This window comes from Symphalangus syndactylus, chromosome 13 (assembly GCF_028878055.3).
Source record: "Symphalangus syndactylus isolate Jambi chromosome 13, NHGRI_mSymSyn1-v2.1_pri, whole genome shotgun sequence".
NCBI lineage: Eukaryota > Metazoa > Chordata > Mammalia > Primates > Hylobatidae > Symphalangus > Symphalangus syndactylus.
Window position 1 is genome coordinate 112,781,170 of NC_072435.2, and position 16,353 is coordinate 112,797,522.

The window sequence follows — 16,353 nt, forward strand, 5'->3', positions numbered from 1 at the left end:
GGCCAGATTTTCCCCTTTCATTAAGAGGAGGCAGAAATCTGCTGGGTTAAAAAATATTGGCAATTGACTGCAAAGGGTTCTGAACGCTGGGTTAAGCACATTGCCTGCCTGGCTCTGGCCTCCCCCATCAGGCTGTGGGGACCTGCTTGCGGCCCTGCAGTGCTGAGCAAGGCATCACCCATGGGAGGAGAGCCACATAGGGTAGGGGGTCAAGGACAATGGTCCAGAACAGGGAGGATGAGGGGCCCAGGGGCAGAGAAGCAGGCCTGAAATCCATCCTGGAGTCCAGCCTCCCTCCCCCGACTCAGGAGGAAAGAGAATGTCAGCACGCGCTCCCATCCATTTTGGGGCACCAGGACTCTGTGAGCCTGTAGTCCCAGGACCCAGGTGAGGGGCATGCACACCATTGCCTGCTCTTCCCACAACCCCTGCTGGCCCCCAGGAGTGTGTGGGCCCTGAGGGGCACCCCCAAGGCCCCACCTGTGCTTGCACAGCCCTCTGAGCACCTCTGGTTTGCTAGGTGCTTGCTAGAGGCCAGGGAAGCAGATGCAAAAAGCGTGGCCCCATTCTGCTGGAAATGCACATCCCCTCGCCAGGATCTAGGACGGTAAACGCTGCTTCAGCTGGCCAAGGGGCACCAGGGTTGCAGTGTAGGTTCTAGGCCACGGGGATGGGAGCAGGAGATGATGCCCAATGGGGTTCTGGGGTGGGGTGGACAGGGCTGGCAGAGGGCATAGCTTTGGCAGAGGCAGAACACACAGGGCTCAGGGAGCCTCGGGCTCTTCAGTGTGGGTGGAAGACAGGCAGGGGTGGTGGGGCGTGAAGGCCTCATCCATCAGGCCAGGACATTTGGACTTGCCCTGAGTCTACAGAGGACGCCAAGCCAGGGAACGAGATCTGAAGTGCCTGGCAATAGACCGTGGGTGTGGATGAGACTGAGAGACAGCAGGTGCAGCCGCCCAGGGTTAGGGTGGGAAAGGGGGAAGGTGGAAGGGCTCAGGGCAAGGCCCCGCTGGAAGAAGCAAGCACAGCTGAGAGCCTTCTCACGCGCCCCAGGGACTCCCCAAGCCACCCTGCCTCCTGCTGGCCCCACCAGCTGTGCCAGCCTGGATGCCAGCCCCAGGACACCAAGGGGCATCAATGGGAAGGTCTCAGTAACTTCCAAGACCCCCAGCTCTCTCCTGCTTGCCACCTCTTGAAAGATTGGCCAGGACTCAACCCAAACATTGGGGAAATCCCAGAATACAGAGGCGAGTCAGGCCGGATGGAAAGGTGAGCTCCTGACAGCGCTGCCGGGGGAGGCTGCTGTGAGTCTCTGCTACGCATCCCACTCAGCTGTCACCCTGAACTCATGAGGCTGCTTCTTCCTCCGTGATACAGAGGTGACAACGGGACTTCCTCCCTCGTGACGTTGTTCACGCCATGAAAAACCACCACAAGCTATTCACAATCACAACCACCAACGTGGCAACTACTCAACGTCCAACAACTGGTGAGTGCAAAAACAAAATGGGTATATCCAGGTGATGAGATGTTATAAAGCAATACAAAGGGAGGCAGCCCTGTCACACTCCAAGAAGGGATAATACTAGATATACAAGGCGGGCCTACTGCAGGATGCCATTTACATGAAATGCCCCAGACAGGCAGATCCACACAGGCAGAACGCAGATTAGTGGTCACCAGGGGCTGGGAGAGGAGGAAATGCAGAGTGACTGCTAATGGGTATGAGGTTTTTTGGAGGGCGATGAAAATGCTCTAGAAATAGATATGGTGATGTTTTCATATCATTGTGAATGTACTTAATGCCAATGAATTATACACTTTAATTTTTTTTTTAATAGGGATGGGGTTTCACCATGTTGGCCAGGCTGGTCTCAAACTCCTGACCTCAAGTGATCTGCCCACCTCGGCCTCCCAAAGTGCTGGGATTACAAGCATGAGCCACTGCTCCTGGCCTGAACTGTATACTTTAAAATGGTTACGATGTAAGTTTTTTTTTGAGACAGGGTCTCTCACTCTGTCACCCAGGCGGATGGAGTGCAGTGGCATGATCACAGCTCACAGCAGCCTCAAACTCCTGGACTCAAGTGATCCTCCTGCCTCAGCCTCCCAAGTAGCTGGGACTACAGGTGCACATCACAGCACCCAGCTAATTTTTTTAATTTTTCTTTTGTAGAGACAGGGCCTTGCTATGTTGCCCAGGCTGGTCTCGAACTCCTGGCCTCAAGTGATCCTTCCACCTTAGCCTCCCAAAGTGCTGAGATTACAGGTGTGAGCCACAGTGCCCAACCTAAAATGGTAAATTTTATATTACATGAATTTTGCATCAATTTTTAAAAAGATCATGAACACCCTTAGCACAAGATCTGGTAGAAGACGTAGGAGACGCAGGAGACGCTGGGGTTGCCAGGACTGTTATTATTGTCCCCTAAGTAATCCCTTGATACCATCGTGGCTGTTCAGCTGGATCCAGGCTCACCAGGGATGCAGCAACTTGCATGCCTCCTGTGGCTACAGCCAAAACAATGACTAACCCTGGGCCTTGGGAGGGAGACAGGGAGGAACAGCCTCCTTAGCCTTGCAGGGGCCACTCCACAGGGGACTACCCTCTCGTGCCTGGCACATGCTGGGCGCTTCATGATGCTGAATGCCAGCTCCTCTCCTTCACCTGCCTTTTCCTTGGATGCCATGTGCTGAACTCGTATACATCATAGATCACTCTTAGCTGCTGGGATGTTAAAATTAACCAAAGATGCATTTGGGTGCACTTGGCCTTGAGAAGGAAGCTCTCAAACCCAATTCTGTCCTTCAGAGCAGCAGCAGCAGCTCGAAGATTAATTGCTGGCATTTATGCAGCACCTTAATACCCTTTTCACGCCAACTTCAACCCACTTTGTAAGTGTGAAAGCCAAGGAATTCCTGGTAAGAGCTGCCTCAGGCCCACGTCAGCAGTGTTTATTCCAACCTCAGATACCAAGGGTCCTGTTAGGATCTCTGTGGGTTTTTTCCTACCCTGAATGAATCCTCCAATTCTCAGGATTGAAGGGGAAGCTGGGACAGAGTGAATTGACTTTAGAATCTACTCTTCTCTCATGAGCAATAAGGCAACTGAGAAAGCTGTCAGAGTGGGTGCTCGTGACTTTAAAAATCACAGTCTGTTTTGCTCATCTATGTTCCCTTCCTACAGCTATGCTCTGTTCTTTACCATGCGCCTTATAGCAGCAATAATAACCACCACGTGCTTTAGCTGGGCGTGCTGGTGCACGTCTGTCATCCCAGCTACTTGGGAGGCTGAGGCAGGAGAACCGCTTGAACCTGGGAGGTGGAGGTTGCAGTGAGCCGAGATTGCACCACTGCACTCCAGCTTGGGTGACAAAGCAAGACTCTGTCTCAATAAATAAATAATAATATAATAACCACCATGTGTTAACATTTACCCAGAGGCTAGGACTCAGCCAAATGCCTGGAATTATCTTAGTCCTTGCTTTTAGGGTGCCTCCCTTTAGGGCCGTGCCTCCCTTTTAGGGTGGTAATCACACCCATTTTATAGATAAAGAAACTGAGTCTCAGAGAGGTTAAGTCACTCCCTGAAGGTCACACAGCTAGGAGCAGCAGAACTGGGATTTAGACCGAGGTCCATGACTTTAGATTCTATTTGCATAGCCATTGGCTAGGCTGTATGCCCAAACTGAGGAGGGATGGAACAATAAATACATATCATTTATGTAATTAGAGAAAAATTTCTCCATTTTAATAAAAAGACTAAAGATGACGAAGGGGAAAAAAAGCAACAGTGAATCAGGAGAGATTTTGAGAGTGGGCGAGTGGGTGTCTTTCAGAGCATCTAAGAAACAGGTTTTCACAGCCTTCCAGAACTATCTTCAGTTCCAGATTTATCCTGAGGCCAAATCAAGTAGAAACAGGCTTATCTAAAGTACAAGGTCGGCTGGGCACAGTGGCTCACGCCTGTAATCCCAGTGCTTTGGGAGACTGAGGCGGGTGCATCACTTGAGGCCAAGAGTTTGAGACCAGCCTGGCCAACATGGCAAAACCCCATCTCTACTAAAAATAAAAAAAAAATGCCTGGAATCCCGGCTACTCAGGAGGCTGAGGCACAAGAATCACTTGAACCTGGGAGGCGGAGGTGGCAGTGAGCTGAGATTGTGCCACTGCACCCCAGCCTGGGCGACAGAGTGAGACTCTGTCTCAAAAAAAAAAAAAAAAAAAAAAAAAAAGACAAGGCTTACTTCTTACTTCAGTAGGACACTTAGATCAGGAATTTCAGGTCCTGCTACTCGGAGCTAATACAGATTCTGCCTTCCATTACAAACACTGGATAAAACAAGAAACAAATGTAACGTCCAGCTAAATGGAAGGAAAGGGCAACACCCAAGTGCCAGGGGCAAGGAAGAGACCGGGAACCAGCAGGGTTAGTGACAGATGCTGCTGAGGTGGCCCAGGTGTTAGAATGGTTTCAGGCTCCAACAGCTAAGGGTTGGGGCTTCAAGTCCACTGAGTGACAGAAGAGGCCTTGGGTCTGCATGAGCTGGAGCTGAGCCCCCTCTAAAAAGCTGAAATACAAAAGGCTGCCTCTGCACATCAGGTGGGTCAGAAAAAACGTTCCCCACTGGCCCAGAGAATAATAAGAAAGCCATCTCTGCTAGGGAGATGGCAGGGGAAAGAGCAGGCTTCTGCAATGAATCCAAACTCCAAGACTGAGCCACACACTGGTGAAAAATCCAAGTCGTTGTGGGGCAGGAGACCCAAACCGAGGAGTTAATGTGAAAAGTGTTTTCAGACTGGTGAAAACCTTGAGATACCTAGCACAAGAAATTCAAATGCACTGTGTAAGGCTCTTCTAAAACCCAGGGCACACAGGAATCCTGTGGGGTGGTAGGGGGAAGGGCCAAGGGGAGTCGGGAAAAAGCCCAAAGATGAGCTTATAATCAAACACCAAACCATACAAGCAAATGAACCACCATAAGGGAGAATCAGCAGACACAATTAACAAAAGGAATAGCACTCCAAGAAGGCAAAACAGAAGAGACTATATAGTAGGCTTTAAATTATTACAAACAACAGAAGAAGCATACCCTATGAAAAAGAGGTGAATTTGAAAACTATATAGCACTTATAAACATTTTTTTTACAAGTCATTGCAATTTTTTGAAATTTAATAGGTTAAGGCAGCAAGGTTATAATAGCTGAAGAGAGAATTAGTGAACTGGAAGATGGATCTAAGGAAATGACCCAGCATATAGCACAGAGAAATAAAAAGAAAATATGAAAGAAAGATTAAGAGGCATGCAGACAGAATGAGATGAACCAACATTTTTCTAATAGGAATTACTAATGAAGAAGATAAAGAGAAAGGGGAGAGATAATATTTTCATAATGGAAGATATGAACTTTCTTTAGAATCAAACAACATAAACCATTCCCCGGATAAATAAAAATAAATCCACACCCAGACATAGCATGTACAAAACACCAAAGACAAAAATTTTAAAACAGGGAAAAGGGAAAATAGGTTTCTACAAAGAAATGTCAGTTAGACTAACAGCTGATTTCTCAACAGCAACAAGACCAAAAACGAATCACTGAAAAAAAAAATATCCAGCAACCTTACATTTTACACCCAGCCAAATGTTCATTCATGCATGCCTGCAAAGTAACAATATTTTCAAAGTTTACAACTTACAGAGCCTCACTGAAAAATCTACAGAAACATGCATTAAATAAGAAAACTATATCCATAAGGAAGAGTGGTTGCAAGAATTAATAGTGTCTGCATAGAATAATAATGAATATGTAAGTTCTTAAATACTATAGAGTGATACAAATTAAAGTACATTAAGGTCCCCAATTATGAGCACAAGGGCAGAGATGGTGATTAAGTTTAGGCATGTCCAAGATAGCAGACATATAAAAAATGAAATGAATTACTAAAAAAAGTTATAGCATGCCCTTTTAAAAGGAGATACATAGCCAGCTCCTGAAATGCTCCCAGCTGAAATGATTAGTAACTGCCAGTAACTCTCAAGCACTGAGGATGGGTCACAATAGCAAAGACTTGGAACCAACCCAAATGTCCAACAACGATAGACTGGATTAAGAAAATGTGGCACATATACACCATGGAATACTATGCAGCCATAAAAAATGATGAGTTCATGTCCTTTGTAGGGACATGGATGAAACTGGAAAACATCATTCTCAGTAAACTATCGCAAGGACAAAAAACCAAACACCGCATGTTCTCACTCATAGGTGGGAATTGAACAATGAGAACTCATGGACACAGGAAGGGGAACATCACACTCCAGGGACTGTTGTGGGTTGGGGGGAGGGGGGAGGGACAGCATTAGGAGATATACCTAATGCTAAATGACGAGTTAATGGGTGCAGCAAACCAACGCGGCACATGTATACATATGTAACAAACCTGCACATTGTGCACATGTACCCTAAAACCTAAAGTATAATAATAATAATAAAAAAAAGAGCTTTGCCCAGATTCTAACTTAATCTTCGCAACATTCGGTGACACAGGTTCTATTTTTGCTGTCATTTTACAGATGAGGAAACTGAGGCTCAGGGAGGCAAAGTGCTTTGCCTAGACAGTAAGAAGCAATACCATGATATAAACCCACATCTATCTGCTGGAAAAGGACAGGCGGTGAGAAGCCACCTGTGTGCCACACTGGGACTCCTGGCTGAGGTCCTTGGGGGAATGCAGGCAAGGGCAAGACAGGGGACCTCCGTAGAACTACCAGGTGGGTGAGGCCTGCAAAGTGCTGGATATTTGCTCAGGGTTCTCTAATCATTGGGATCCTGGCATAGGTGCTCAGGAGGAGCTTAGGGAACCCTGTTCCAACCTCAGCACATGGGGCAAGCTGGCCTCTACAGCCCCCGTTTGGGGACTGCTGTCTCCAGCCTGGCCACCTGCCCTCCCTCCTGGAGGCACCTGGGCCCTGAGACCTCCACTAACCTGCCAAGGAACAGTGCCAAGAACGGAAGGCTTGCTCCTGACAGAGTGCCGGTCTGCAAAGGTCACACCACTGGGACGACAAAGAGCCTTTTTGTCCTAGTGCTCTGTGGCCACCATCACCAGCGGAAATCACCCACTCGACCTTCTGGTTTTATAAATTAATAATTAAGCTGGAGCAGGCAACAGGAAAGCTGGCAGGACCAGGGGTGCCCAGGCCCTCACCCTGTACAGTCACACCAGCATGGACAAAAGAACAAAAGAGGCCCTGACTTTTCTTCCCAGAACCGTGGGCCCTTCTGAGCTGAAAACACCTCATTCCCTCAGCTTGAGATAACAGATCCTAAAGTGCTTTGCAAAGCGAAGACCATCTTATCAACACCCAGATTATTCTGTTTGTCTTACTGGGCTGTATGGCGTGTCTGAGCATTGATTAAATTTCCACGATGCATGCTGGAGACCATTAACTTACAAAAAAATATCCTGCCAGGGTGGCGGTAGAGGAGGCAAGAAAGAAAGATGCATCGGGGATCTAATTACCACTAATCTGCGGAGCGAGGACATCTTGGAGAGGACTGCCAGTGGCTTGCACAGAGAAAACACAAATTCTTCTGAAACAGACCTGTGAGCCCACCCAGTGAGACCCTAGGAAACAGAGGGGGCAGCACCCTCCTGCCTCTTCCTCCCAGCTGTGGTCCCCACTCCCCTCCCACTGCCCACTACTGAGCTTGTTCTCCCTGGGGGCAGCCCACTTAGATTCTAGAACTTTCCACATCACCCAGAACCAACCCTATCTGCCTCAAGGTCCAGTTCTCCCCTTGCCGACTTGGTAAACGATGTGTGGAACTCTACTGAGGAGGTTGTGGGGTAACAGCATGGCCTCCCGCAGATCATACAGATGTGCCGACTCTCAGAGTCTCCGTCCAGAGCATGTGGGGTTCCTGGCATGCAGGAGAGGCGGTTTCTCCCAGCACTTGCAAATCCCAGTAGAAGGCCTGGTTTTGAGTCTAGGTTCCCTACCTGGCAACTAAGTGACCTTGGGCAGTCATTTCCTGTGTCCAAACCTCAGTTTGCCCATCTGTAAATTGGCAGCAATAGTCCCACCCTCAAAGGGCTTTTCGGCAGATCAGATGATTGACAAGTGCTCAAGAAAGAGCAGCTGTCGCCTCATTCACAGCTGCCTGCGTTTTTTAAGGAGCGGGATTGGTGGCTCAGAGAAGGACACAGCCTGGATGAGACATCTGAGCAAAGTGGCACAGGACGGCTCCAGCGCCGAGCTCAGTGCACATGGAACACCAGCCTCCAGGGTCCTGCTCTGTGGCTGCTGCAGACGGTGAGATGATGGGGCCCAGGTGAACAGAATGAAAAATACCAGCACGGGCTAGAGCAGGCAGGTGCCTTTGTTTGATCCCCAGCCCTTTGGGAAGCTTCCACAGCGGGCCTTCTCCTGCAAGTTTCCCCTGTGAGCCCCCATAGAGGAGGGCAGGGGAGGCCTGGAAGCCCCCATCCAATCAAGGCAGAAAGGGTTCCAGAGGCTGGGGGTCCCGTGATCTGGACCACTCTGTGGATGACTCCAGGCCAGGGTCCGCCCCCTCCCCTGCCCCAGAGCTCAGCATACAGGACTGGTCCTCCCCCACCCCCAACCCCTGGTTTCACAGACATATTCATTCCTCCTCTACTGAGGAGCCACTGTCTGAGGAGGGAGCCTGAGGTGGGAGGATCACTTGAGCCTGGGAGTTAGAGGCTACAGTGAACTGTGATTGCACCACTATGCTCCAGCCTGGGCAACACAGCAGGGCCATCTCAAAAACAAATTAATTTTAAACAATCAATAAAAGTAATTGTTTGAATCATTTTCTTACTGAGGCATGATTTGCATACAATGGAAAACACTTCACTGTTTAGAGACTCTGATAAGGGCAGAAGGCCCTCCCTAGAGGCACTCAGACAATTCCATATCCTATTTAATGGGGTTCACGGACTCCCTGAAGGTCCCAGGGGAAAAGCCACAACCTAGCCCAGATGAAGAGAAAAGGTGCGGGTGACTTTGGCTGGCTGGCTGTTCAGCTTACCAAGCTTTGGTGGATGACGAACAGTGTGGAGCTGGCTGGTCCACCCTGGCCCATCAGACCCTTCCTCCCGCTATGCTACAGTTATTGGGGCGCTCCCCTGTCCCCCTCGAACCCCTGAGCTTCTGGAGGGCAGGGACTGCATCTGGTCCACCCTGGTAGCAGAATATGGCAAATGGTGAATGAGCCAAGGCCACGGTCTGGGGCCACTTAAAGACTTTAGGACCAAGAAGTATTGCCCAGGGGTGAGAATGCAGTGGAAAAACCAGCGCCACCCCCACCAGCCACGCTTGGCCACACCAGTCCTCCCTGCCATCTCTAGTTCCTTCTCCAAATGAGATTAGACCAGGAATGCAATCCGACTCTCTACTTCTTTTTTTTTTTTTTTTTTTTTTTTTGGAGACAGTCTCGCACTGTCACCCAAGCTGGAGTGCAGTGGCACCAACTCCTGGGCTCAGGTGAACCTCCTGCCTTGGCCTCCCAAAGTGCTGGGATTACAAGCATGAGCGACCGCACCAGCCTGTGACTCTACTTCTCATTATGATGCCTGTGGCCTTGGGCAGTCACCTCCTCTCTTGAGCTTCAATGCCTGCATCTGTAAAATGGGAAACCAACCGTGTTCCTGGGTGGATTCCATCAGCTACTGCGGATACGCTGCCTGGCTCAGCTGAACGTTTGGCAGATGCCATGCGCCCGAGAAACATTAGCTCTTACCATCATGAGGTCTGAACTCTAGGTCTGGAGATTTTGTTTTTTTGTTTTGTTTTTCCTTTTCCTTCTGGCAGCTTCTTGGCATCAACATAGACATGCCTGAAGAGCTGTTTTGGAGCCTGAAGGAAAAAACCTTTCCCAGAATCCTCTGTCTTATTATTTCCTTTCCAACTCCAGGAGCAGACACAAATGGGGGGGGACAGGAAGTCGGGCCACCTCCAGGCCAGCTCAAGGTGGTGAAGGACAACTGACTCAGGTGAATGATTCCCAAAGAGCCCTTCTTTCGGTCAGGGCCCACTTTGTACCTCGGTCCACACACCAGACACCACTCGGCTCCTGTCACCAAGGGTGCGTGGGGAAGGTGAGCTCAAACACACCCCCGGGATGCCTTCACTCAGGCTTTTCATATGAATCTTAACAATCCAGATGTGAGCTTTCTTGGCTCAGAAAAGATTCCTGGGAATACTCGTTTCTGGTTTAAATCAATCAATGAGACTCTAACAGGCAGGGAGAAGGAGGGTGGGCACGCAGACCTGACGACGCCCTGTGTGGCGAGCTGCTGCTCAGGCGTATTTTTGGTGGGGCTGGCTCAGTGCTGATGCCAAAAGGGTTCATCGCGAAGGGAGGGAACCGGAGATGCTGGGAGGGTTGGCAGCCGAGGACAGCTGGTGAGGGTGGCACCGGGTTTTCCAGTGGCTTGCCTGTTCCTGAACAATACATCTTGAGTTTTAAAGTCCCCAGGGACTGCGCCCCTTTAACATGAGCCTCTTGTGTTCTCACTGAACCACCAAGTGCACACAAAGGTGAACAAGACACGTTCTTTCTGCTCTAGGGAGCTCCAAGTTTTGAAGGGGTGGCAGGCGACAGAGTTGACAAGTATAACATGGTGTGATGCCTGATATTGTGGGAGAGAAGGAAGGAGCTCCAGGAGCCCTGAGGATGGGTGTTTAACCCTTAAAGGTTGGATGGAGAGATGGCTTTCTGGATGGCAGCAGCAGGTAAGCCAACCCCTGAACAATAATGAGCATTCGTTTCATAAAGAGACAGGGTTAAGGCTGTGCGTGGTGGCTCACACCTGTAATCCCAGCACTTTGGGAGGCAGAGGCAGGCGGATCACTTAAGGTCAGGAGTTTCAGATCGCCTGGCCGACATGGTGAAACCCTGTCTCTACTAAAACTACAAAAATTAGCCAGGCGTGGTGGCAGGCGCCTGTAATCCCAGCTACTCACAAGGCTGAGGCAGGAGAATTGCTTGAACCCAGGAGGCGGAGGTTTCAGTGAGCTGAGATCGCGCCACTGCACTCCAGCTTGGGCAACAAGAGTGAAACTTCATCTCAAAAAAAAAAAGAGAGAGAGACAAGGTTAAGAGGAAAGGTTTGAGTTTGTTTTTTCTTGTTTTTGTTTTTTGTGAGGCGGAGTTCACTCTGTCGCCCAGGCTGGAGTACAGTGGCATGATCTCAGCTCACTGCAACCTCTGCCACCCAGGTTCCAGCGATTCTCCTACCGCAGCCTCCCGAGTAGCTGGGATTACAGGCGTCTGCCACCGCGCACAGCTAATTTTTGTAGTTTTAGTAGAGACAGGGTTTTACTATCTTGGCCAGGCTGGTCTTGAACTCCTTACCTCATGATCCACCTGCCTCGGCCTCCCAAAGTGCTGAAATTATAGGCGTGAGCCACTGCACCCAGCCTAAACCTTACCCTGGATGGAGACAGAGAAAGGCTCCCATGTGTAAACACCTAATTGTGCACATCAAATGAAAACAGTGCTCCAGTAAGAGGAAGAGCTTTTGTGCAAAGGCCCGAAGGTGAGAAAAAATACGGGCAGTGTTTTCCTATCCCTTCTTGGTTCCTAGAAATTCAAGTAGCAGCTACACACAGTGAAAGCATGCTGGCAGTAAGAAAGCAGTCTTGGGGCCAGGCATGGTGGCTCATGCCTGTAACTCCAGCGCTTTCAAGAGGCTGAAGTGGGAGGATCGCTTTGAGGCCAGGAATTTGAGACTAGTCTGATCAACATGGCAAGACCCGTCTCTACAAAAAAATTTAAAAGTAGCTGGTGTGGTGGCGCACACCTGTAGTGGTAGCTACTGGGAAGGCTGAGGTGGGAGGATTGCTGGAGCCCAGGAGTTTGAGGTTGCAGTGAGCTTGATCATGCCCCTTGCACTCCAGCCTGGGTGAGAGAGCAAGACCCTGCCTCAAAAACCAAAAATTAAAAAAAAACTGTAAAAAAAGAAAGTAGACTTGGGGATCCTATGACCTCCAATTCCTCCCCTTACCAGCTGTGGGACTGCAGGCAAGCTGGTTTACCTCTCTAAGCCTCAGTTTTCTCACCTGTAAAATGGCCCTAACACTGCCTTCCTGGGGGATCATTACTATAAAAAGAGTGTTATGCAGAGAGCACCAGCGTGGAGCCTGATGCTCAGCAGGTGCTTGGGGAATTATGTTCATTATCACCAGCCTCAGCCTGACCTTCTGGTCCTTTCTGGATGGTGTTCTCAGAAAGGGACCAAGCTGAATCCTCCCCAGGAAGTCAGAGGTCATCTTGGTCCTCAGGGAGGTGGGGGAGTCAGCAGCCCTGTGAGCTCAGTCTATCCTCTGGCCACCTTACCCTGAGGCTCTTCTCCCTTTTTCTCAGGGAAGATTCCCAAGGGAATGGCCTTGGAGGAAGGGCCCTGCCTGACCCACTGGGTCCCTGGGAGCTGACGTTCCCATGCCAAGCCAATCGCCTCGCATACATATGTACGTAACCTTATTGAATCCACACGATGACTTCAGGATCCAGGTGGGGGTACTGAGGCTCAGAGAGGTAAGATGACTTGCCCAAGGTCATGTAGCTCAGAGAGGTGGGACCAAGACTCAACTCTCAGCTATGGCTCGGAGTGACCAGGACATACAAGAGTGTTTAAAGCATGGTCAATAACAAACACGTACATGTGTTTGGTCTAACTACTTCATGTATATTAACTCAATCCTCCCCAACAACTTCAAGGGAGGTACTATGACTATACCCATTTTATAGTAGATAAAACTGAGGCTCAGAGAGCATAAGTGACTTGCCCAAGGTACCTGGCAAGGCCCCTGAAGCCAGGCTCCTGCCACAGCCTGAGCCCTGACGACAGCTGTGTCCTCATCTCATGCATTCTCATTTACTGTTGCTAGCTTGTCCCTGCCACAGGGCCTCTGCATTCGACGTCCCCTCGGCCCAAGATGCCCTTTCCACTGATTTGCACACCCCTGGCTCATGCTTACTTGGATTTCTGTTCCATTATCACCTCCTCAGGGAGGCCCTCTGGATCCACCCTAAAGCTCCATTCTCATGCCACCCTGCTATGCCTCGTTCACAGTTTAACACCTGTGGGGCATTTTGTTTACTGTGTGTCCCCCTTCAGGAACAGCAGCCTCTCCGAGTCATCTCTAAATCCCCAGCCCCTGGACTATAAATATTTGCTAAGTGGGTAAAAGTGACCAAATTATGCAGTCCCTTTCGGAGGACTGGGGGCAACTTTCCACCTACCTAAAGTTCCACCTGCCTACTCTGGTCTAACCTCAGAAACTCCTCTCCGACCCTCTCCATCTCCCTTGGGTTATGAAATCTGAGCTCTGGGCAGCAAGAAGGGAAGCCGCTGCAGCTACATCTAGGAAGGTTACAGAGCAGGAACACAGCATCTGTCATCCCCGTGGGAGGCTGGACCCAGGAAACTGACAAGACTCCCAGCATGCTCTGCAGCCCCTCCTCCCTGTCAAACCCACAACCAAGCGGAATTCCCGAGTGCCCCGTGGGCTGCCGGAGAGCCCACCCTTCCAGCGGGGATCCCAGCCACAGAGAATGCCCATCGACACCCATCCAGATTCAAAGCAGTGGGAGGCGAGGAGAGGGCACGTGAGAAATAATAAAACCAGGGGAGACCCAAGCAAGTAAGAGCTAGAGGAATCCCTCCTTTCTCTCTCATATTAGTCTTCGGATTGAAGTGCATAAAACTTTTTGAGTAAGTAAAATATTCAACATAGTTCAAAATGAACATATAAAAACGTTTACAGAGAAAAAGCTCTCTCTCCCTTCATCCCTTCCACTCTCCCCGCAACCCCCACCAAGCATCCATTCGTACTTTCTGGTGGATTCTTCCAGTCTGCAAATATAGCAATTACAAATGTATACTCTTATTTTCCCGTTTTTACATTTTCTTTTTACTTTGCAGCTCCAGCTCAAAGGATGCTTTTTTAAAAACCAGAAAAAAAGGGTACCATATTATATATGCTGAGCCACACCTTTTCCTTCTCTAGTTGGATATAATTCTATATCTCTACACAGAGATACAGATATAGATGTATAAGTGCGTGCATACACACACCAGTTATTACTGGTTTTCTGCAATTTTCATCCAGTTCTCCTGGAAAGGGGTATTTAGATTGGGGGTTAAGAGGGGTTGCTTTTCAGCTGACACACAAACAGCTGGGCCACCCTTCTTGGTGATCAATACTGGACGCTGGTTCTCTGCACTTGAAGCAGGTGCCAGGAGCTAGCTCTTTCCCAAAATATCTGCAGCTCCCATTTCCTGAGCGTCCACGAGGTACTAGGAGAACTCTTAAAACAGGGAAGGAAAGCTGAAAATCAGAGAGGTAAAGTGACTAGCCCAAGGTCACACAGCCAGGAAGTGGAGCTGTCAGGGTTCACAGCCGGCCTGTCCCTCGCCAAAGCCAGTTTGCCCACACACCTGGCCCCCACGGTCTCCAGTCCACACCCTGGTCCACGGCTAGAGGCAGAACTGGCCATGCCGAGTTCAGGACCCATGGCCAAGTCCCCAGCCCCGCTGAACTCGAGCAGACAAGCGCTTTCTCCGCCATTTCCCTGCGGGCAGCTCGGCCCGGCCTCCCAGGGCGCCCCGCCTCCGGGCCGATGCGGGGCGCGCAGCCTTTGCTGGTCCCGGGAGACTCAGCGAACTCGGGGGAGGACGCTGGGCTCCAGGCAAAGTGCTCTGCGGCCGCTGCCTCGCTAAAGCCTCCCAGCCACCCGCGGGGATGAGGCCGCCTGAACCCATTTTACAGATGCGAGGACGAAAGCAGGCGCGGGGAGCCGGCTCTCCCGACTAACGTCACCCGGCCGGGGAGCGTCGGAGACCGGTTCCCACCCAGGTCCGCCGACTTCAAAACTTTCCGCTCTTGCGCTCACGAATGCAAACGACTCTCAGGTGCGGGGCGCGCGCACCAGCCGGGCTGCCTGAGGGACTTGCCCGCCTGGCCCGAGGCACCTGCCCTGCGCTTGGGAAGCCTGGGCCCCGCTCCCTCCCCGGTCCGCAGTCCCCCGGCCAGGGAGTTCCCGGGCCAGTCCGAGGCTGAGCGGCTGCGGCACTGAGCATCGCCGCGGAACTGCTCGCCGCAGCCCGCGAGGTGGCCGGCGGGGACCCATTTGAAAGAGGAGGAGACTGAGGCGCAGAGAGGGCCCGCCACTGGCCCAAGGTCACACAGCGCGGCGGCGGGCCGGGGCCCCCAACAGTGGCTGTTCGGAGGTCCTGCCCCGGTCCCCGCGCCGCCCCCCGCGGGTACTCACAGCCGGTCTTGCCCTCGAGCTCCCGCACCTCCTCAGACGCGGAGTGGGCAGCGCCCATGGTGCCCGCGGCGGGGGCCCCGGGGCGCGCGTCCCTCTCAGGCCCCGCACTGTCTTCGGCTGCGCAGCGGCGGGACTGGCCTCAGGGCTGGCCTCGGGTCCGGCCTCGGGTCGGGACGCCGGCGAAAGCTCGGAGCCGCGGGTTCCGCGTGGGGCTGGAGCGGGGCCTCATATAACGGCGGAGGGCGGTGCGCCGCGGTCCTAGCGCACGCCGGTTTCGCTCACTGCGCGGCTGGGGGAGCGCCCCGCCCCGGCCCGGAAACCGCCGGAAGGGGACCCCGGAGCCCACCGCTCCGGGTTCCCAGTCCGTGCAGCAGCGGCCACGCACCTCGTCCCTTCCGCACCCCTGCTGGATCGGGAAGGAAGCAGGTGTGAACAAAGTTGGGGGCGTGGGTAGGAGGGGTGGGACCCCTGGGAGGTGCTATGCCCACTCCCAACCCATCCCACCTTACATCCTCCAGATCTTAGGAAGGAAACTCCACTGAGATAGTCAAGGAAGTCAGCGAGCATGAATTAGCTCTATGGCGAACAACAGTAATAATAATCCTATTTGAAAATGCACCATGCGCTTTGGTTTATTCCAGGAAAGCCCCAGCACCTTCCGAAGTGAACACACCCACGTGGCGGCCCGTGTGGGCCCTGCACAGCCCGGTGGCTGAGGGGCACCTCAAACTGCAGGAGCGGACTGGGCGCGGTGGCTCACGCCTATAATCCCAGCACTTTGGGAGGCCAAGGCGGGCGGATCACTTGAGCTCATGAGTTCGAGACCAGCCTGGCCAACATGGTGAAACCCCGTCTCTACTAAAAACACAAAAATTAGCCAGGCGCGGTGGCACATGCCTGTAATCCCAGCTACTCCGGAGGCTGAGGCAGGAGAATCACTTGCACCTGGGAGGTAGAGGTTGCAGTGAGCTGAGATCTTGCCATTGCACTCCAGCCTGGGCGACAGAGCAAGACTCTGTCTCAAAAAACAAACAAACAAAC

General features: G+C 51.5%; 1 protein-coding gene and 1 long non-coding RNA gene across 3 annotated transcripts in view; one reads left to right on the top strand and one right to left on the bottom strand.

Moving 5' to 3' along the window:
- TESC (tescalcin) overlaps window positions 1-15,736 on the bottom strand; it is a 61,356-nt gene extending 45,620 nt beyond the window's left edge. Inside the window, exon 1 of one of the 2 annotated variants that reach the window (XM_055237607.2) lies at window positions 15,313-15,736. In XM_055237607.2, the coding sequence (XP_055093582.1) occupies window positions 15,313-15,370 (58 nt within the window). In that variant the 5' untranslated portion in view covers window positions 15,371-15,736. The remainder of the gene's footprint in view (window positions 1-15,312) is intronic. The other variant, XM_055237609.2, reaches the window with a different exon arrangement.
- LOC129460052 (uncharacterized) overlaps window positions 15,567-16,353 on the top strand; it is a 37,889-nt gene continuing 37,102 nt past the window's right edge. Inside the window, exon 1 of the long non-coding RNA XR_008650141.2 lies at window positions 15,567-15,738. This is a non-coding gene — a long non-coding RNA (uncharacterized lncRNA). The remainder of the gene's footprint in view (window positions 15,739-16,353) is intronic.